The 18,265-nt window shown below is 40.7% G+C and overlaps 1 protein-coding gene across 1 annotated transcript in view; it reads left to right on the top strand.

The window, feature by feature from the left end:
- Positions 1-1,250: 1,250 nt before the first annotated feature.
- Positions 1,251-18,265, top strand: part of tubgcp6 (tubulin, gamma complex associated protein 6) — a 28,190-nt gene continuing 11,175 nt past the window's right edge. Inside the window, exons 1-17 of the mRNA XM_039807938.1 lie at positions 1,251-1,573; positions 2,108-2,913; positions 3,460-3,623; positions 4,026-4,239; positions 5,189-5,347; positions 6,200-6,321; positions 6,462-6,525; positions 6,627-6,736; positions 6,885-6,976; positions 9,059-9,198; positions 12,139-12,288; positions 12,883-12,964; positions 13,461-13,549; positions 14,410-14,525; positions 15,468-15,606; positions 15,703-15,801; positions 15,886-17,827. Coding sequence (XP_039663872.1) covers positions 2,128-2,913; positions 3,460-3,623; positions 4,026-4,239; positions 5,189-5,347; positions 6,200-6,321; positions 6,462-6,525; positions 6,627-6,736; positions 6,885-6,976; positions 9,059-9,198; positions 12,139-12,288; positions 12,883-12,964; positions 13,461-13,549; positions 14,410-14,525; positions 15,468-15,606; positions 15,703-15,801; positions 15,886-17,827 — 4,468 coding nt within the window. The 5' untranslated portion in view covers positions 1,251-1,573; positions 2,108-2,127. The remainder of the gene's footprint in view (positions 1,574-2,107; positions 2,914-3,459; positions 3,624-4,025; positions 4,240-5,188; positions 5,348-6,199; positions 6,322-6,461; positions 6,526-6,626; positions 6,737-6,884; positions 6,977-9,058; positions 9,199-12,138; positions 12,289-12,882; positions 12,965-13,460; positions 13,550-14,409; positions 14,526-15,467; positions 15,607-15,702; positions 15,802-15,885; positions 17,828-18,265) is intronic.

The following is an 18,265-nucleotide window of genomic DNA, read 5'->3' as shown; positions in this document are numbered from 1 at the left end:
CTTGTAGTACAATAAAAAAAAAAAGTCTCCACTATTAATCTGCTGTCTGTTTCTGTTTTCCTTTAGTTTCCTTATTTATTTAAATATGTAGAATCACTGAAGTGCACAAATTAACCACACAATGTACATACAATATAAATATAAGCTATTCATATATGGGTATTTACATAAGCACTTCCCTGTAGTAAGTTCAGAGGAAATAGTGTTTGGAGAAGGTAAAACAATGTGTCTTTGAGATTGAGAATGCCTTTAACTTCAAACAATGTAACTGTAGCCTGAATAAAAACAGAAGGGTGTACCCTTTGTTAGACCATTGGGCTGTGGAATGATATAAAGATAGGTTCACTTTTTCAAGTCTCACTTGCAACAGTATACATGCCCATCCAGGTACACTGAAGAGTTATTGTTATTGCTGCAACCATTTCTCCTGTACCTACTGGCCTTGAAGAGATTCCATACCTGATGCAACTTCAATGTAAGAGATGGGGGACAAATCCACTTTAATTTCAGCATTGATTCAGACTTGATGTAATGCCTCGTTGTATGCATTTTAGCTTCGCCTTACCTTTGGAATCATAGACTGTGTGTAAAAAAAAAAAAAAAGAATAAATAAAATACATTTTTGCAAAGAACAAGAACTATTGGTGTTGGGTTAGGAATTGATCTATCATGGCCAGTATGGACATAGGAACATGCAGTACAGCGACCAATAACTCTAATAATCTACAATAACTTTCAAAGTACATATGAGCATATTGTATTAAGATAAACTTGAAAAAGTTGTACCCAGTTTAATTTAATGAGCATCGCTGGAGACTGCATGGAGTGCTGCCATTCCTGTCCTGCTACTGCATGATGACTACAGGTATTTTATCAACAGAAATGGATGGACCATATTCATATGTCTGTTTTGTGTGTGAAGTCCTGGCATGGTATTTTAAGACTTATCAAACGTTGAAATGATTGTTTCTTAAATTAATTTAAAATTAATGCAAAATTATTATCATTAAATGCATGTATCATAATCGATACCGCCCGTAAAAACAGGCACAAACAGTAGGGGACTGGTATATACCGTTTTTCCTGTATCACCTGAATGCAGCAAAGCGCGTTGACAAATGACAGCTTTCATCGTCCAATGATTGACTAAAATCACTGACTAATCAGCGTGGTTTCTGCAACACCCTTAGCCAATCACTGGACTCTGAAAATTCTATTGTCCAATCAAATTCAAAGGGGGTAGATTCTAATTTTGTCGAAGCCCCGCGGTAGATTGTGAATCAAGCGACTAGAGAGCAATTAGCTAGCTAGCGACAACATCTAATATGCTGGAACAAGAAACCTTTCAATAATAAAAATACATTTTGAAGCAGTGTAGGGGACCCATCTACTGGGTTTCACATGCTTGGTACACACAAGCTAGTTAAGCAGGACAGCTAACGTTAGCGTTAGCTGGCTAGGTGATCCGTGGGGGCTTGCTAATAACAAACGTTAGCATGCACTGGAAGGAACCTTTTGGGGTGGATGCAAGATTGAAACTGTCTGAATCAACGAAAAATACACCATCTCGAAGGTGTAAATAATATCAAGAAGCATTTTTCTTATCTCTGAATGACATTGGGCTGGCTATTTCAATATGCAGTTTGATATACAGTAACGTTAGTAAACGTTAGCTAACGTTGGTAATTGTTGGCTTAGCTAGCTAGCTAGTTAAAGTTACTGTTAACGTTAGTTGGCTCTGGTGCAATTCATGTACTGTCTAGTTGAGTTGTCGTTTACCAAAATCAGTGGTACGCGGTAAAAGTAGAAGTCTGTCGTAAATTTTGGTTGGACTATGAGCTAAACGTTTACTATTTTTATTTATGTATTTGTTTATTTAACAGGGAAAATGAACAGTTATTGACTGTCCAAGAATTAGCACAATCGCTACATTTCACCAGCAGTCCTTGGGCAGGCAAATGTTATGATTCAGATGGTACAGAGGATAAACATTATAGGCTATGATAGTATACTGGCAGCCGTGCACTGTGTATCCCAGTTCTGTTCTTCTTAAAATAACACAGAGATAAACTATACCATTTATTCCCATTTTGTTTCACTGATACAGGCTGAGGTAACAGTGCCACCATGTACTCGAGCCTAAACAACCCAATGAAGTCCAGCTGCAACAGCAGCAGCATCACTGAGCTGCTGGGTGCCCTGTGTGACTGCAGCCTGTCTGGGGTGTCATGGAAACGCCGTGCCCTGGGTGGAGTTTCAAGAGAAGGTTTCCGCAGAGCTCTCAAAAAACGTGCCTACGGTGCCCTGCTGTCTAAGCTATTTCAAGATGACACCAAAGGGTCTGCCTCAGGACTGAGTGCCACAGCCAATACACCGCCCAAAAACAAAGTTTTGATGATATGTTTTGACTTGCGGGTGGCAGGGTGCCGAGAGGAAGCAGAGCGTTTGGAGGAGCAGCTGGGGATGCTGTTGGATGGAGCATCCTCTGGCCTAAAGGAAGTAGACGCTGTCCTTGAGCTCTTGGTACATCTAGCTGGTTCGGCACCTCCACCCCCTACCTCTTTCATTAGGGACTATATGAGACGAGAGAGGCCTGTACTGCGGAGGCCTCAACCCTGGGGCTACCAGAGCGAGGAGCTTCAGAGGCTAGAGGCCCGGGCATGGAGTCTAGTGTGTGGGGAGGAATGGGGGACTTTAGAGAGTTTGTGTGGAACTCAGAAGTTGATGGATGCTCCTCCAGGCACAGGACTGCTGGCTCTGAGAACTAAATTAGAAGTGGAAGAAAGATTTGAGAGGGAGACCAGGATGACACTGTTTGGAGCACTGCAGCACACTCGCACCTCAGACATAGACATAAGACTGGACCTGCCTCCTGTTCCCAGTAATATTGATGTAACTGGGCTGGCTATACGGGTATGTATACTATATCTAAGCTAATGCATGTTGTTTAGTTTGAGTTGTTTTGTAATCCAGGTCAGTTTAAACATAGTCTCGCTTTGCCAGACCCTTCTCCAAAACGCTCTGAAGGAGAGTCTGGCTACTCCACACAGCATTCGGGGATGGGAGGAAAACATGCTCTGGTTTAATGGCATTTCTTTAAACCAATCAGAATCGTCATGGGCGGTGCTAAACTCCGCACAAAGGCGCTGCAAAAATAGTTGTGCGAGAGAAAACTCAGATTGGACAGATAGTCTAGCTAGCTGTCTTAGTTTTTACCCGGCAGAGATCTGAGAAGCAGTCAACCATAGTCCTCAAAAATCCACCGAATTGAAAATTCCAACACAAAGAAAGTGGAAGGAAACGGAAAATACAGCACCGGAGCAATCCCGGAAGTGGAACTCGAAGGATATAGACTAGTTTAAACATATCAGTGGGTTCATATTTGCACAAGTGTTTGATTTAGGTTTAAACCCCCATGTTATGCAATGGCATCATCTGGCTTAATTGTTGTTTATGCAGGTCCCCCCATGTATAGATCAGTCTGAGGATGAAGGTTTCCAGTCAGCTTCCAACATGACCCCAGACTCTCAGTCAGAGACCAGCCCCATACCAGACGTTGATATATGGGAGGCTCTTCGCACATTTGAGCCTGGAAGACGTCGCTGCTGGGAGTCTGTTGGCTGGTAAGCGACACGTCAGTTGCGCTGTTGATGTCTTCCACTTTTTTGTTTTGTCAGACCCAACAGTCCAAAACCCTAACCCAAAGATATTTATTTTTACAAAAATCTAAAACCAAGAAAAGCAAACATTTTTAAAGATTGAGACCCAGTGGATGTTTTTCCTAGATAAATGACTTGTGATCAAGAAATTTTCAGTTCAAGTTTTTGGAGAAAATGTTTTTGTTGCTTGACTAGTAAATAAGGTATGCAATGTCACAAAACTAAGACAAAAGAAGCGGGTTAGCAAGTAATAGATGGAGTATAACCTACAAACAACAATGATTGGTGAGCTCCACATATAGGTTATGTTTTCAGTTTTGCTCTCCCTCTCTGGAACACCAAATTTTACAAAATTTTCCCTACTAGCCCACCAGGGAAAAGCGAGTCACTCTATCTAACAGAGGGAGGCAGGGAGGCCTTTGACCAGCTCTATCGTCTGTGGGAGGGGGAGATGAGGGTGGTCAGCACTGCTACACCTTCTCCTCTCCTCCCGCTGCCCCTGGACTCTCAGGCACTACTGGTATTTGACCTCCTCAACGTCTTGATCGGGGTGGCATCCACGACCTTCCCTCTCAACCAGGTGCATTTCATCATCTTTATTTATCAGTCTCTTAAATGCAATAAAATGCAGTGGATTTGCTGTTTTAGGGGTCTGTCAGACTGAAGTGATAAAAGTGAATGAAGTGATGACACTGTGACAGCATACAAGTACTTAAAACACAGAGAGAAGAGAAACAGAGCAGAATCAATGGGCATATGTGATATAAACAAACCCAATTGACTTATAAAAGCATTTTACCTCAAAACAACAAAAAGAAATAAAGTGACAGTGTCAAGCACAGTCCGTCGCCTGACAAGATCCATTAAATGATGAGGAAATACAGAAAGAATATTCCTAATGCAAAAAACAAAACCACAGGAGAGCTCTTCTGTTGCTTAATTGTTTCCCATTACATTGTTTTATGTCTCCAGAAGATTGTTTTAACTCCCTTGTAGCCCCTTGTGTTCTCGCTCCCTAGCAGACTTTATCATTCATTAAGATGCAGGCTGGTAGAAGAGGTGAACACTATATCATGAGCACCTGTACAATCTAGTTCTGCATCAGATGCAACTTCTGCGAGCCTTATAATGTTAAAAGCTTTGTTGAAACTGTCAGAGAGGTGTATCAAACTCAAAGCTAATCTTTGAGACTTTGGTTTGTAGTAGTGTACAAAATATTGTCTGTTATTTCTGTCCCCCCAGAAGGGTCCTGTCTAGGTCCTTTGTATCCAGTTCTCATAAAACAACCATGGAGGGGACAACATAACAAACACCTAATTATGTATGGCTGTCTAATATAATAACACCACAAACCATGCCTTCAGAAATCACCAGGGAGGCGACTCTCTGTCGGCCTCAACAAAAATTCAATATTATAAGCTTTACAAAGACGGTCTTTGCTGCGGGGCTACTTTATTGGATGTTATTAGATTGTACAGCTATTTATTGTATTTTGTCCACCATCTGTAAATATGTAATCTCCTTCGCAGAGTGTTCAGTTTGATGTCAGACCTGGTGTGTGCGTGTCCGGAGCCTCTCCAGAGAGTGTGTCTCGTCTCTTGGGGGAGCTGGCCCAGTACGGCACCCACTACTTGAGGCTTAGTCGCTTTTCTCTGCCGAGTGCTGGAAAAAAAGGCCTAGTCTTTCAGGTACGTTTCTATATTCATTGATACTGCTGAGACTGCACATTTTACCCCTCCCTCCTCGACTCGTGCTCTGCATGGGACTTTTGTTGTTACCATAGTTGTGATCTTCAATTCAATTTAAAAAAAAAAAAAAGTATTCGCCCCTTAAGGGGAAATTTGAGACAAGTGAGTTTGCAAACATATATACACAAACAGTTAATTCACACAAACAATCTAAAACACAAATATGATAATGTAATAAAAGACTTTTAATGCACAGGCGTTCATGGCAGTGGCCAACAATAACCAACACTTTAAAGGCACATTAAGTTAAAAAGGCATAATATGTCAAAAAGTGCAAAAGTACAAGTGCATTTATCAATGTATACTGAAGTGACCATTTCAGTGGTTTTACACCTTTATACAGTACAGGCCAAAAGTTTGGACACACCTTCTCATTCAAATGCGTTTCCTTTTATTTTCATGACTTTTTTTATTTTCTTTTTGGTAACTCTGCAAACCCTTGGTGTTCTCTCAATGAGCTTCATGAGGTGGTCACCTGAAATGGTTTTCACTTCACAGGTGTACTTTGTCAGGGTTAATTAGTGGCATTTTTTCCCTTATTAATAAAAAAGCAAAGGGTGGCTACTTTGAAGAATCTAAAATATAAGACATGTTTTCAGTTATTTCACACTTTTTTGTTAAGTACATAATTCCATATGTGTTCATTCATAGTTTTGATGCCTTCAGTGAGAATCTACAATGTAAATAGTCATGAAAATAAAGAAACACATTGAATGAGGTGTGTCCAAACTTTTGGCCTGTACTGTAGATAATGAAATAAAATAAAAATAAAACATTGTGTTTCTCTCCAAGGCTTTTACAGGTGGTCTGCGGAAGTATCTGCATTACTACAGGGCTTGCGTTCTCAGCACTCCACCCACCCTCAGCCTGTTGACTATTGGCTTCCTCTTCCGCAAAGTGGGCCGCCAACTAAGGTTTTTGCCTTTATGTCACTAGTGTTCATTTCACACTTTTAAACCTTAACCTCTCCCAGTCGACAGTACAGTCGTGTTTGTGAGAACCACAATGCAAATATCATCAGATCACAAAAATCTCTGCATTCTTTTAATCTAAGGTACCTGTCAGAACTGTGCTGCGTAGATGGGCCTTTGGGTGCAGGCCAGGCTACCTTCCCTGTGGTGAGTTCTCTTTTATCTGCAAACTGCAATATGTCATCCATCATTGCTGTGTTTAGCCTATCAGATGGGATGTCAGCTCAGTGCCATGTGACTCTCCTCAGGGTGTTAAACTGCTGTCCTACCTGTACAATGAAGCACAGAATAACTGCAGCAACGAGAACTGCGCGGTCCTCCTGTCGCTGCTGAAGAGCAGCTGTGAACCTTATACACGGTCAGTCACTGCGCTCCCCATACAGACGTGTGTCGTCAAAACAACAAATAATATAACCCGAGGACATGATTTCACTTCATTGATCTATTTTTATTTTTTCGGAGATTGTCAAGACTGGGTGTGACTGTTTTTACTGTGCTTCATTTAGGTTTGTGTCTGACTGGGTGTATAGCGGCGTGTTTCGGGATGTTTATGGAGAATTCATGATCCAGGTTAATGAGGACTATCTCGTCTTCAGAGGTGAGACGACACACATGCCGTCTTCAGTCAGCAGCTTCTGAAAATGAAAAGCCTGCCCGACAGATTGTCTAGCAGAAAAAAAGAGATTTCATTACAGCCTTTATTGCCTAGTTGGATTTGTCCTTGTGTCTATAAAGGATGTCATGAAGTTATTGGATGATAATCAGTGGGAAACAAAATCAGCTACCACAGCTTTGGAGACTAGAGCCAACTCCGCTCAGTAAGCCACAGGGACAGACACAAACAAATAATGTTCCTTTTGTTCTTTTCAGTTGGTACACCATGCTGGCTGAAACCTTTTTTTTGAAATAAATGATTTTATTTCTTACATTTCTTCTCTTGTAATTGCTTATGCCATATCTAGCTGACTTTTATTTATTTTTTAAACCAATTAATGACATGGCTTTTTAAGGAGAGCAGAAGAGTGGCATTGAGACAGTGGGAAATGATTCTTGCATGACACATAAATACAGACCCATCTGTACTCTACAGGAACTGGCTGGCTGACTGAAGATTTAACAGATTTTAATATTTACTGTTTGATATAAAGACACATTCATTTGTTACAGCTCAAGTCAAAATGTTATTGTGAGTGTTGCAATTAAGGCTGCCAATAACAATTATTTTTTATTATCTATTAAACTGCTGATTGTTTTCTCGATTTACAGATGAATCATTTGGTCTACAAAACAACAGAAAGTAGAAAAAAATGCCCATCACAACATCCAACAGTAAAATGTGATGTCATCAAAAATCAGTTGGTCTTTTAGATTTTGTATTTTTTTGTAAAACGAGATATGCACGTTATGGCAGAGCTGAAACGATTTATCAAGCGACTGAAAATTAGTTTATTATTATAATCGTTTTAATCATTTAAGTAATTTGTCATTTAAAAATGCCCAACTTTCTGGATGGTGCAACCAAATATAAGGATTTGTTGCTTTTCTGTGGCATATATGACCGTGAATTGAGTCCCCTCGGACTGTTGGGAAGAAAAGTACATTTGAAAATGGCTCTATATTAGTGGTGGAAGAAGTATGTAAAAATACTGTTACAAGTAAAAGTCCTGCATTGAAAATGTTACTTAACTAAAAGTATCATCAGGAAAATGTATTTAAAGTATTAAAAGTAAAAGTACTCAATGCAGAAAAATCACATTTTATAAACTGGAAACGATCAAAACGGTCAATCAACTAAGTGTAGTGGAGTAGAAGTAGAAAGTGGCATGAAAAGAAACGTCTCAAGTAAAGTACAAGTACTGCAAATTTGTACTTAAGTACAGTACTTGATGAAATGTACTTAGTTACATTCCACTACTGCTCTATATAACTATTTTCTGACATTTTATAGACAAAACAAATAACTAAGAAAATCATTGGCAGATGAATCGATAATGTAAATAATCGTTAGTTGCAGCCCTGTATTAGGAATTGTTTGTAAGCAAATGATAATCTTGATGAAAGCCTGTTCCCCAAATGAGTACACACTGTAACCGCTTCATTTTGACAGCACTCCATAAATTTGGTTTTATATGAATCATTATAGCCTGTCCAAATATTGTATGTCATGCAACACCCCATTCAAGGTCAGACCATCACCTCGGCTTTGTCTGGCTAAGAGGTTCATTTGCTCATCGCTACACCTCATCAACTCCTGCGGTGAACCTCTGCACTTCTCGCTCCTGCTTTTTGGAGGACACACAAATGTCATTGTTCTCCTCGAAGTCCGTCAGCCAGGGAAGCAATCAGCGGCTAAGCTTTCTTGGCAAGCCGTAGGCTTTCTGTAAAGAGCTCTGGAAGCTCAGCGCATTCATGTTCTCTTATGCTTTTTGCTTAGGATCACTGAGCTAAGCACTAACAATTTCCAAGTGTTAATTCAAGCGACCAGAGTCTTACCATGCCCCGTAAGTCATACTAATAAGGAAAAGTTTTAGGCCCAGTACAGGCTGAGTATTACTCCACCACTAATACTTTTTCCTTCAGTTGTGAGTGTTGTATTGTTATCCGAGGCATAATGGACCAGGAAAACTACTTGGTCTAAATTGTAAAGCAGCATCTAATATGCGTCTTTGGATTTGTGCAGACAAACACTTCTGGGTCCAAGGCTACACTCTGATCTCAAAGGATGTGGAGGATTGTGTGCCCATCTTCCTGAGAGACATTGCCAACGACGTGTATGTCTGTGGAAAGACCATCAACCTCCTTAAGATCTGCTGCCCGCAGGTTTGTTTTTCACATTTAACACATTTACACAAGCAGATGAGGGGTTTTTATGCAGCTGCATGTTGTGGAAAGATATCGATGCATTAAACTTCATTAAGTCTTAAATTATTAAGTACAGAGAGAATATTTGACTGTTGTTTAAAGTGAATAAATTAGACATATATAAAACATTAACCTTAAGATTTCATCTGTTTTTCTTGCTGTTTCAATGTACTGTACTGGCTAAGAGATGCACAGATCGAATCTGCCATCCAGAAAATGCATCCACATCCACTCCACAATTATCTACCTGCCATAACATGTTTCTACCCATTTGGAAATCCATACTTCGAAAAAGGGATGGGACAAATAATCAATACTGCAACATGTAGGGACATGGGCTCCTACAAAACATTATCAATACACATGCATCAGTATTGTGATAAATTGTCTTGTGGTACTGAGGCAGAGGTGTTTTCATCATTTTTTGCAGATATTTGAACTCCCTAAACTGTTCTGCTCACTGTCACTGACAGACTTTTTCCAGTTTGCTTTGTAAAATAACAAATTTTATATATATATTTTCCTCCTTTGTGACAGCATTATCGTGATGTATCTAGGGTTGTTATGAATAGTCGATTAATCAATAAGTCGCTCTACAGAAAAATTATTAATAATAGCGACTATTTTGAAAATGGTAACCATTCCCTAAAATGTTTCATATCAAACGTAAACTGAATATTTTTGGGGTTTGGACTGTTGGTCAGACAAAGCAAGGTATTTGAAGACGACACCTTTTGACTTTAAGAACCTTATGTTCAACATTTTTCAGTCCTTTCTAATATTTATAGAAAAAACGAGCAAGTGTTTAATCAAGAAGAAAATTGCCAGATTAATCAGTCATGAAATGAATCGTTAGTTGCAGCCCTAGATGGGTCAGATGATATTAGGGCTGAAACTAACAATTATTTAATTTAACCGATTAATATGATTGTTTGGTCTATAAAACATCAGAAAATGGTGAAAAATGTCCATCACAATTTCCCAGAATCCAAGGTGACGTGTCCAAATTGATCTTTCTTCTTTGTCCGACCAACATATAATTATATAATATATTTAACATATAATTATTATAACGTATAATAATATTACATACATAATGTAAGACAAGGAAAAGCAGCAACATGTCACATTTTAGGAGCAGAGACAATAAAATGTTTAGCATTTTTGTTTTTCAAAATTATTAATCAATGGGCTAATCAATTACTTGACTAATTGTTTCAAATCTAGATGATATTCTTGCAATATCTTGCATATGCCTGTATGTTAAAATCAATGTATCCTTTTGAGTTACTGTGTGACTCACAGCACTATTGCCTACAAAGTACCTGTATAAAACCCTAAGCTTAAGTTATTTTTGTAAATGAATAGACCCCCCCCCAATTTGGCATGACAGGAAGCTTAGCATGCCAGACAAATGGAAACCTTCAGTGAAGTGTTGTTTTTATGTAATCTAATTGTATTTAATTTCCTGTGACTCGCCTACTGATTTACCAGCACATAATGTTTTTATGACTTGACCTACCTGACCTAAACCGCAGGGCCCATGCTCCTAGCTAATTGGCATTCTGTAACTACAGTCTTTCTCTGTATGCTAATTTACACTAGTGTTGGGGTCTGTTATTCCTAGACAAACTGCAGGATGGCATTGAACACATGAAATTGTGTATTAAAACAATGCAAAAGTTAAAGGATTGTTGCTAATGTGCTAACTAATGTGTGTCTGTTTGATGTGGCTAAAGATGACGTATTTTTAGGAAAAAAGTACGTTATGGCTGATGTTTTGAATGAAACACCCAATGCTCTACTGGTGTAACATGTAGGTCCAACTGTAGGGATTAGTTAGTTATTTGAAAGAATTTCCAACAAACAATACTATACGAGGCACATTGCTTCCTTTTTTAGTAGATAGTACATTTTTGGTTACAAAAGGTACTGGAGCTGCATCAATTAGTCTATAAATCTGTTAGTTAATCAACAGAAAGTTAAACAACTATTTTGATAATTGATTAATTGTCACTTTTCAAGCAGAAATGCCAAACATTTGTGTCTCATTATATAGATCTTATATGATGGTATACACACTTTTCACTCTTTCCTGAGGTGTAATAACTAATCAACTCATCAAGAAAATGATTGGCATATTGTTGTGTTTTCAGATTTTGAGAAAGGAGAGGTTTGGTCCAATGAAGATTTAACAAAAAGATTTAATAACAAAATGGCATGACAAAAACAAGTTTTTACGCTGCAGCTTGCTGAATAGCTGTCTCTCATAGAGATGTGGGCGGTTCCTTTTCCCCCACGTGGCTTAGGACCATTGTCCATTGGTCCTTCGTTGGCGCGGTGGCATGTCCATGCCCCTGAGCACATCCCATTGGATCGCTTCGTCGCCCCCTTAAGAAGGACGTACTTTTAAATTCATATGTGTTCGAGGTTACTCTCGGTCATAGATGAATGTCTTATCATGGGGATGTAAATTCTTTTCAAGCTACAGGAATAAACATTCTTTGTTCTAATCTAGTCGGCACACCAGCAGGGGTCGTCTCCAAGACCGATAAACAAAGGGTTTCTTCCTGCCGTGTGACAAAAGAAGGGCCGCCCCCTCTAACTTTAGGAGAGCAGACAGACATGATTTAATTAACTTGAAAAGCTAAGTTTTACTGCTCGAGCCTGAATCTGTGTGAAAGAGAAGGATATTGATTGGGTCTAACAGTATTGATACAATTCTTCTGCCTAACCCAGCTGCAGCGTATATTGTGAATAAATTAAATATTAATCAACAGTGAAATCAACTGCTCAAGAATAAACATTTGGGATCAAAATAAGACATCAGGATTAACTCTTAAAACAACAAGCCGCCTTCTTTTTAGTACTAACTTTCTGTTAACGGTGTGTCCACAGCACTACATCTGCTGGTCGGAGCTGCCGGTGCCTCGCATTGCTGTCACCTTCTCCCTCCGGGAGGTGGAGGACATCGAGAGGGACTGTGCTGTGTACCGCGGACGCATGGAGCGGGTTGCTAAGCACAGCGCCATCAGCAGGGAGGAGCAAGTACTGATACTCATGTGTTTTGTTTCCATGCAGTAGCATCTTACTTGTGATGTATTTTTACACATCTTCTCAAGTATGAGCATTTGTTAATATTGCTGCTCTTAAGATATAAGAATGTGTTCCCATTTTAGTAGACATGGCAGTCAACATGGCGTATTACCCTAATAAAGACACCATTTTGTCTCTGCTATTTAAATGAATTTTTAAAAATCAAGGGGAGCTTAAACTTCAGGGAAAGAAGGCAAAACTGCAGTTTTAAGCTCCCTTTAAGACACTCAGATAAGTCATTACACAGGTATTGTCCCTTAAGAGCGAGACAAAGAGAGGAGTTTATTTTTTATTTTTTTACATAACATGATCCATGATGGGGACCCTGCCCCTCAAGTACTGAGAATTTCAGCAGCGAGTCGTCATAATTGTGCAGCTGAAGTCTGGGGCTTGCACGCTGCTTGATTTAGTGTAACAACCTGGTGTGTGTCACCTATATCGTGTGTGTGCTGGCAGACTTGCAGAGGTGTGGGGGGAGGAGAGGTGAGCTACAGGGCAGCCGGATAGATCTTTGTTAATGATGATTTCTTGTCTGTCTATTGTAAGGCCCAGCGAGCAGAGCAGGCACGCCAGGAGCTGATCAATCAGGTCAGAGAGTCAGCGGCCAAAACCCTGGAGAGCATCCGCGGTTAGTGTTACACACACACACACACACACACACACATTCACTGCATAACTTTGCATACTGCTTAATGTATATGCACTCTCCCGTATAACCCACACACGCTTCTTGACTACGAGAGTTTCCTTCAGCTCCATTAGCCCCCCTCAGGAGAGCAGCAGAGATGCACAGGTGCAATAGCAGTGAGGAATGCTTTGAATGGCTTACAGCACTATGGGCTACTGAAATCTTATCATCGCTTGTACAGTTCAGCAAACTCCTCATCCCATCATTTCTTACTTCTTACTACAAAAGATGTGTGGCAAAGTGTGGGAAGGGTGGTGGAAAGTCTGGCCTGATGCTCTATGCGTGTCTTGGCATAGGTATATTTGTGTGTTTGCATGAGGCAGATGGTGATGTTGTTTTGTGTGTGCGTGCGTGTGAGAGAGACAGAGATGCTATGTACTTTTCTACGTGGGGGAGGAGGTAAGCAGCCCACTGTTATCTTTCTCGACTCCTGTAGGGCGCCAGGTGTCACAACGTCTGGCTGAGGAGGCCAAGAAGAAGGAGCGTTTTGAGGAGCTGAAACAGCACCTGGAGCAGGAGCAAGAGGTGTGTGTGTGTGTGTGTGTGTGTGTGTGTGTGTGTGTGTGTGTGTGTGTGTGTGTGTGTGTGTGTGTGTGTGTGTGTGTGTGTGTGTGTGTGTGTGTGTGTGTGTGTGTGTGTGTGTGTGTGTGTGTGTGTGTGTGTGTGTGTGAGATGGTGAGCATGTGTCTGTAAGAGAGTAAGAAAATATGGTGTGTTGGAGGAAGAGAGACCAAAACAAGACTGTCTTATATTTCGACAATGATCGAATGTTAAACTTGCAAAGAAATATAATTTCTTTTAGTTGTGAGCACAAAATCACCTTTTAAGTCGATATGGCAAACTTGTTAGCAAACAGTTACTATTTACAAATCTAGCAGACACAGAGCAACATCATTAATTTGGAGTTGTGTTGTCTCTGCCAACTCCTAAGTGAAATATCTGGCTCTTTAGCTGCGAAATGCTCTACTATGTTCACCAGCTAGTCGCTAACTGTCCATTTGGTGCTGAGCATGTAGTGTACAGAGTGTTTTTGGCTTAAAACAGCTGCCTGCTGTAGCGCTACGAGAGTGAACCAAAACAGTAAAGTTGTACAGCTAAATAATGAGCTTAACTGAGGGGAGCTCCAGATTCAGGTGATAATACAGTAGGTTTATTCCTAAGGATCAGAAATGTATGTTTGGGAGAGAATAATGCAAAAACTAATTTGGATTCATACACCCACAGCCTTTCAATGTCTCTCTGTGTGTGTGTGTGTGTGTGTGTGTGTGTGTGTGTGTGTGTGTGTGTGTGTGTGTGTGTGTGTGTGTGTGTGTGTGTGTGTGTGTGTGTGTGTGTGTGTGTGTGTGTGTGTGTGTGTGTGTGTGTGTGTGTGTGTGTGTCACCAGTGGCGAAGCGTAGCCACAAAGAAGCAGGAGGAGGATGACTTCAGCTTTGCCAGAGAGCTGAGGGACAGAGAAAAAAGACTACAAGCCCTCGAGGAGCAACTGGAGCAGAGAGCCAGGTCTGACTGCTTTTACAGCCGCTACTAGAGATTTAAATGTTTTTTGGTGATTGATTAATTTCTGTTAAGATTTTATTTGATCCAGAATATATTAACTGACTATGTGTACAAACATGATGGGACATCAATTCCATCTGAGCAGGCCGGGTATTTCAGCAGCTGGGCTTGTGCTGAATTTCCATGCAGTTGGGATAACGGCATGATGGCGCAGCATGAGTAAATGTGATCAGAGTCTGTAATGCGAGCATGGCATAAGTGGATTTCCATAAGATGGCTAAAAGTTGTTAGTTAGATCGCTTCCTTTACCATTTCTGCCTTGCAGTAGTATTTGTTGCAGAGTTTCAGGATTTAAGTACCTTGTCATGTGGGATGTGCTGTATAAATATTCCATATAAACTGAAAATAAGTCTTTCATTGAGTTAAAAAAAACTTATTTTTCATATGGGTTAAGGAAATTGCTCATAATTGAATTTGGAGCCTGAACGCACATATTCACACACAGGCTTATTGCAGACCAATATGCTTCTAAGAGTCCCTCTTGAGCACATGCACATGAAAGCTTATCATCGAAGAGTAGAAAGAACACTGATTGCTGGATGAGTTGCACTCAAATTTGAATATAAATGATTCAGTATTCAAATAAGACATTATTTATAGTATGATGGAATATCAGACTTGTCGGCAGAAATTACATCAGTCAATCTGTGTTTAAGAAAAGTAGTGAATATTAATTTTGGCTATCCTTATCGAGTTGAGTACTGATATGAAGCTATCCACTTTGATTTTGGTTATTGCGATTGGCTATTTTCTGACATTTTTCAGTCTAAATGATTAATTGACTAATCAAGAAAAGAGATGAATCGATCATGGAAATAGTCGTTATTTGCAGCTCTGCATGGCCCTTTCCTAGACACTTTGTGTGTTTCTACACTCACATTGTAGGAAGGAGCTGATAGCTCAGTACAGCCGTCTGTCAGAGGATGCAGCTCGCAGAGAGAGACGGGCCATGTGGCGGGTGCAGCGAATGAGACTTGATGAACCCCGGGCTCAGTTCTTCATGCATGACAGGCAGCAGACTCAGGTTTGTAATGTAATAACGCACACAGAGGCCAAGGAAAATATATTAAAGATTTAAGGTAAGAGAAGTCATTTTAACCAAAGCGCTCTTCTTTTCTAGGCAATGCTAGAGAAATATCCTTTAGGCCAGAAGAGACCTCCCATCAAAGTGTTTCCACCTGTTACCTCAGCACAACAGACTGCACTACAACCAACACTGGTATGACAGCACACTGTTTTAAAAAAACATTTCTTTCCACTTAATTATGCTCAGTGTGTGCTCATTAGCATTGTCTCTCAACAGGAATCTCCCACTCAGCATCTGTCTGAGCAGCAGCCAGCGGAGACTCAAGAATCTGATGGTGTATCACCTGACCCATCTTCACCTACCCTCACCCACCTTACAGTTAACCTCGCACTCATCTCTGAGAACGTTGACGTCAATGATTTTCTTCCTAAGTCACCAAATCCTAACAGTCAGCAGGTAGACATCGCCCTACAGGAGATTGGCTCTGACCTACCTGAAGTGTGTCCTACAGCACAGCTAGTAGACTATGACTTCAGTGCCCCCTTTAGTCCACTTGAAGGTATCACAGGTCAAGCCTCAGTCCAGCCCCAACCTCGCTGGGGACCTGCAATCCAGCCTGACTTGATCCAAAACCATCCCTCTTTTTCTCACATCCTCATAGGAGAGAACATGTCTCAAGTCCAGGATTGTCTCCCCAAAGCTAGCCCCTTTGGCCAACCCTCCAAATCCAGCTTTACGCTAGGCCAGTACACCCCAGAGGAGCTTCAGAATACATCTAAAGCAAGCATTTATGGACATCCCTCTCAAGCCTCAGTGCAGTTAGTAGATGGGAGTGGCTCTATGACTGACAACAAGCAGGCGGAAATTGCATCTGTGATCATTGAAATGGGGAATTTAGAAAGTAAAGAGGCAAATAAAGACAATGATGTGCTTGATGCAGCTTTGTCCACCACACCAGAAGAAAGTGGCAAGGGTAATTGTCGTTACAAAGCAGTGACAAGTCTTTCTGACTGTGGTGGGATTGAGCCACCTGATGCAAATCCTAACCCAAGCACTCAAGACCGCAGCTCAGATGCTCAAGATAAAGCTGGTGATAATAATTATTTGCCAAATGTTCATCTCCCCAGTGCTCGCCTTAAAGCTGGAGAGCTGGTTTTAGATGTCGTTGCCCAGCATTCTTTACCTAGAGTCCATGGGCATTCCTCTGATGCTCGCGTAAAGGTTGGACAACTTGTATCAGAGGTAACTGCTCCTCTTCCATCCCCTAACGTCCACGGTTATGCCTCAGATTCCCATATCAAAATTGGAGAACATATTTTGGAAGTTGATGCTTCTCTACCTTCCTCCAGTCTTCACAGTCAATCTTCTGATGCTCACATTAAAGTTGGGGAAAATGTTTCAGATATAGTTGCCCCTCTGCCCTTTCCAAACGTTCATGGTCACAGTTCAGATGCCCACATTAAAGTTGGAGAAAATATCTCAGATGTTGTCGTGCCACTTCCTGCTCCCAACATCCACGGTCACTCCTCTGATGCTAATATAAAAGTGGGCGAGTTTCTGTCTAACATACCTGAAGCAAGGCCTCGTGAGAGTAAACATGGGCATGCCTCAGACTGCATGCTTCAATCAGGCTGTGTGGTGTCTGGAACTGAACCCGCCTTGTCTGTTCTACCTGGAAGCTCTTATGGTCACTCCTCAGACTCAGGGTTAGGTGGTGGATGTGTAGTTTCAGGAGAAGAACCCAAACGTTCTCCTCTACCTGGCAGTGCTTATGGTCATTCTTCAGACTCAGGGTTAGGTGGTGGATGTGTAGTTTCAGGAGATGAACCCAAACGTTGTCCTCTACCTGGCAGTGCTTATGGTCATTCTTCAGACTCAGGATTGGGAGGTGGATGTGTAGTTTCAGGAGACGGACCCAAACGTTGTCCTCTACCTGGCAGTGCCTATGGTCATTCTTCAGACTCAAATTTAGGCGTTGGATGTGTTGTGTCCAAAACTGAACCACTTCCATCACAACTACCCGGCAGCACCTACGGCCACTCCTCTGATTCAACCCTGGGGGTGGGTTGTGTGGTGTTGGGGACAGAGCCACAAGCCTCTGCACTACCAGGCAGCACCTATGGCCACTCATCAGATTCTTCACTCGCAGTTGGGTGTGTGGTGAAGGGCAAAGGCAGCTTAAATCAGCAGAAGACAGACGACAATGAAGATGGCAGAGGTAATGAATAATATGTAGGTGATAAACATTCTGCATTTGTGAGGCACACTTAAGCTCCACTTAGTAAGCTTGAGATAGTATAAGATGTTACGTTCTTTAAATCAGGTGTAATTCAGATCAATAAACTTGATCTTGTATTTTCTTTTTTTGAAAGACATTTTTTTTTGATGAGATGATCTCGACAAGTAGAAATAAAGAATAAAATAAATAAATTAGGGCTGGAATATAATACCCTTTACCTTGTCTTCAATTTTCATACAAAGCTAAATTTGCTATTTACATTTAAACTAATAACTGTTTTGTTTTACTGTTGAGTTTTTGTCAATTGATGTCAACAGAAACTTATTATTATTATTAATAAAATATGAATCTAGACTTTGAAAGATAAATATGATACTTTTTGCTCTAATGCATAGGTGTTAATTGTGCCTAAAAATG

The sequence above is a fragment of the Perca fluviatilis genome, chromosome 8 (genome assembly GCF_010015445.1).
Source record: "Perca fluviatilis chromosome 8, GENO_Pfluv_1.0, whole genome shotgun sequence".
In the NCBI taxonomy this organism is placed as follows: domain Eukaryota; kingdom Metazoa; phylum Chordata; class Actinopteri; order Perciformes; family Percidae; genus Perca; species Perca fluviatilis.
This window is presented reverse-complemented; position numbering and strand designations above follow the sequence as displayed.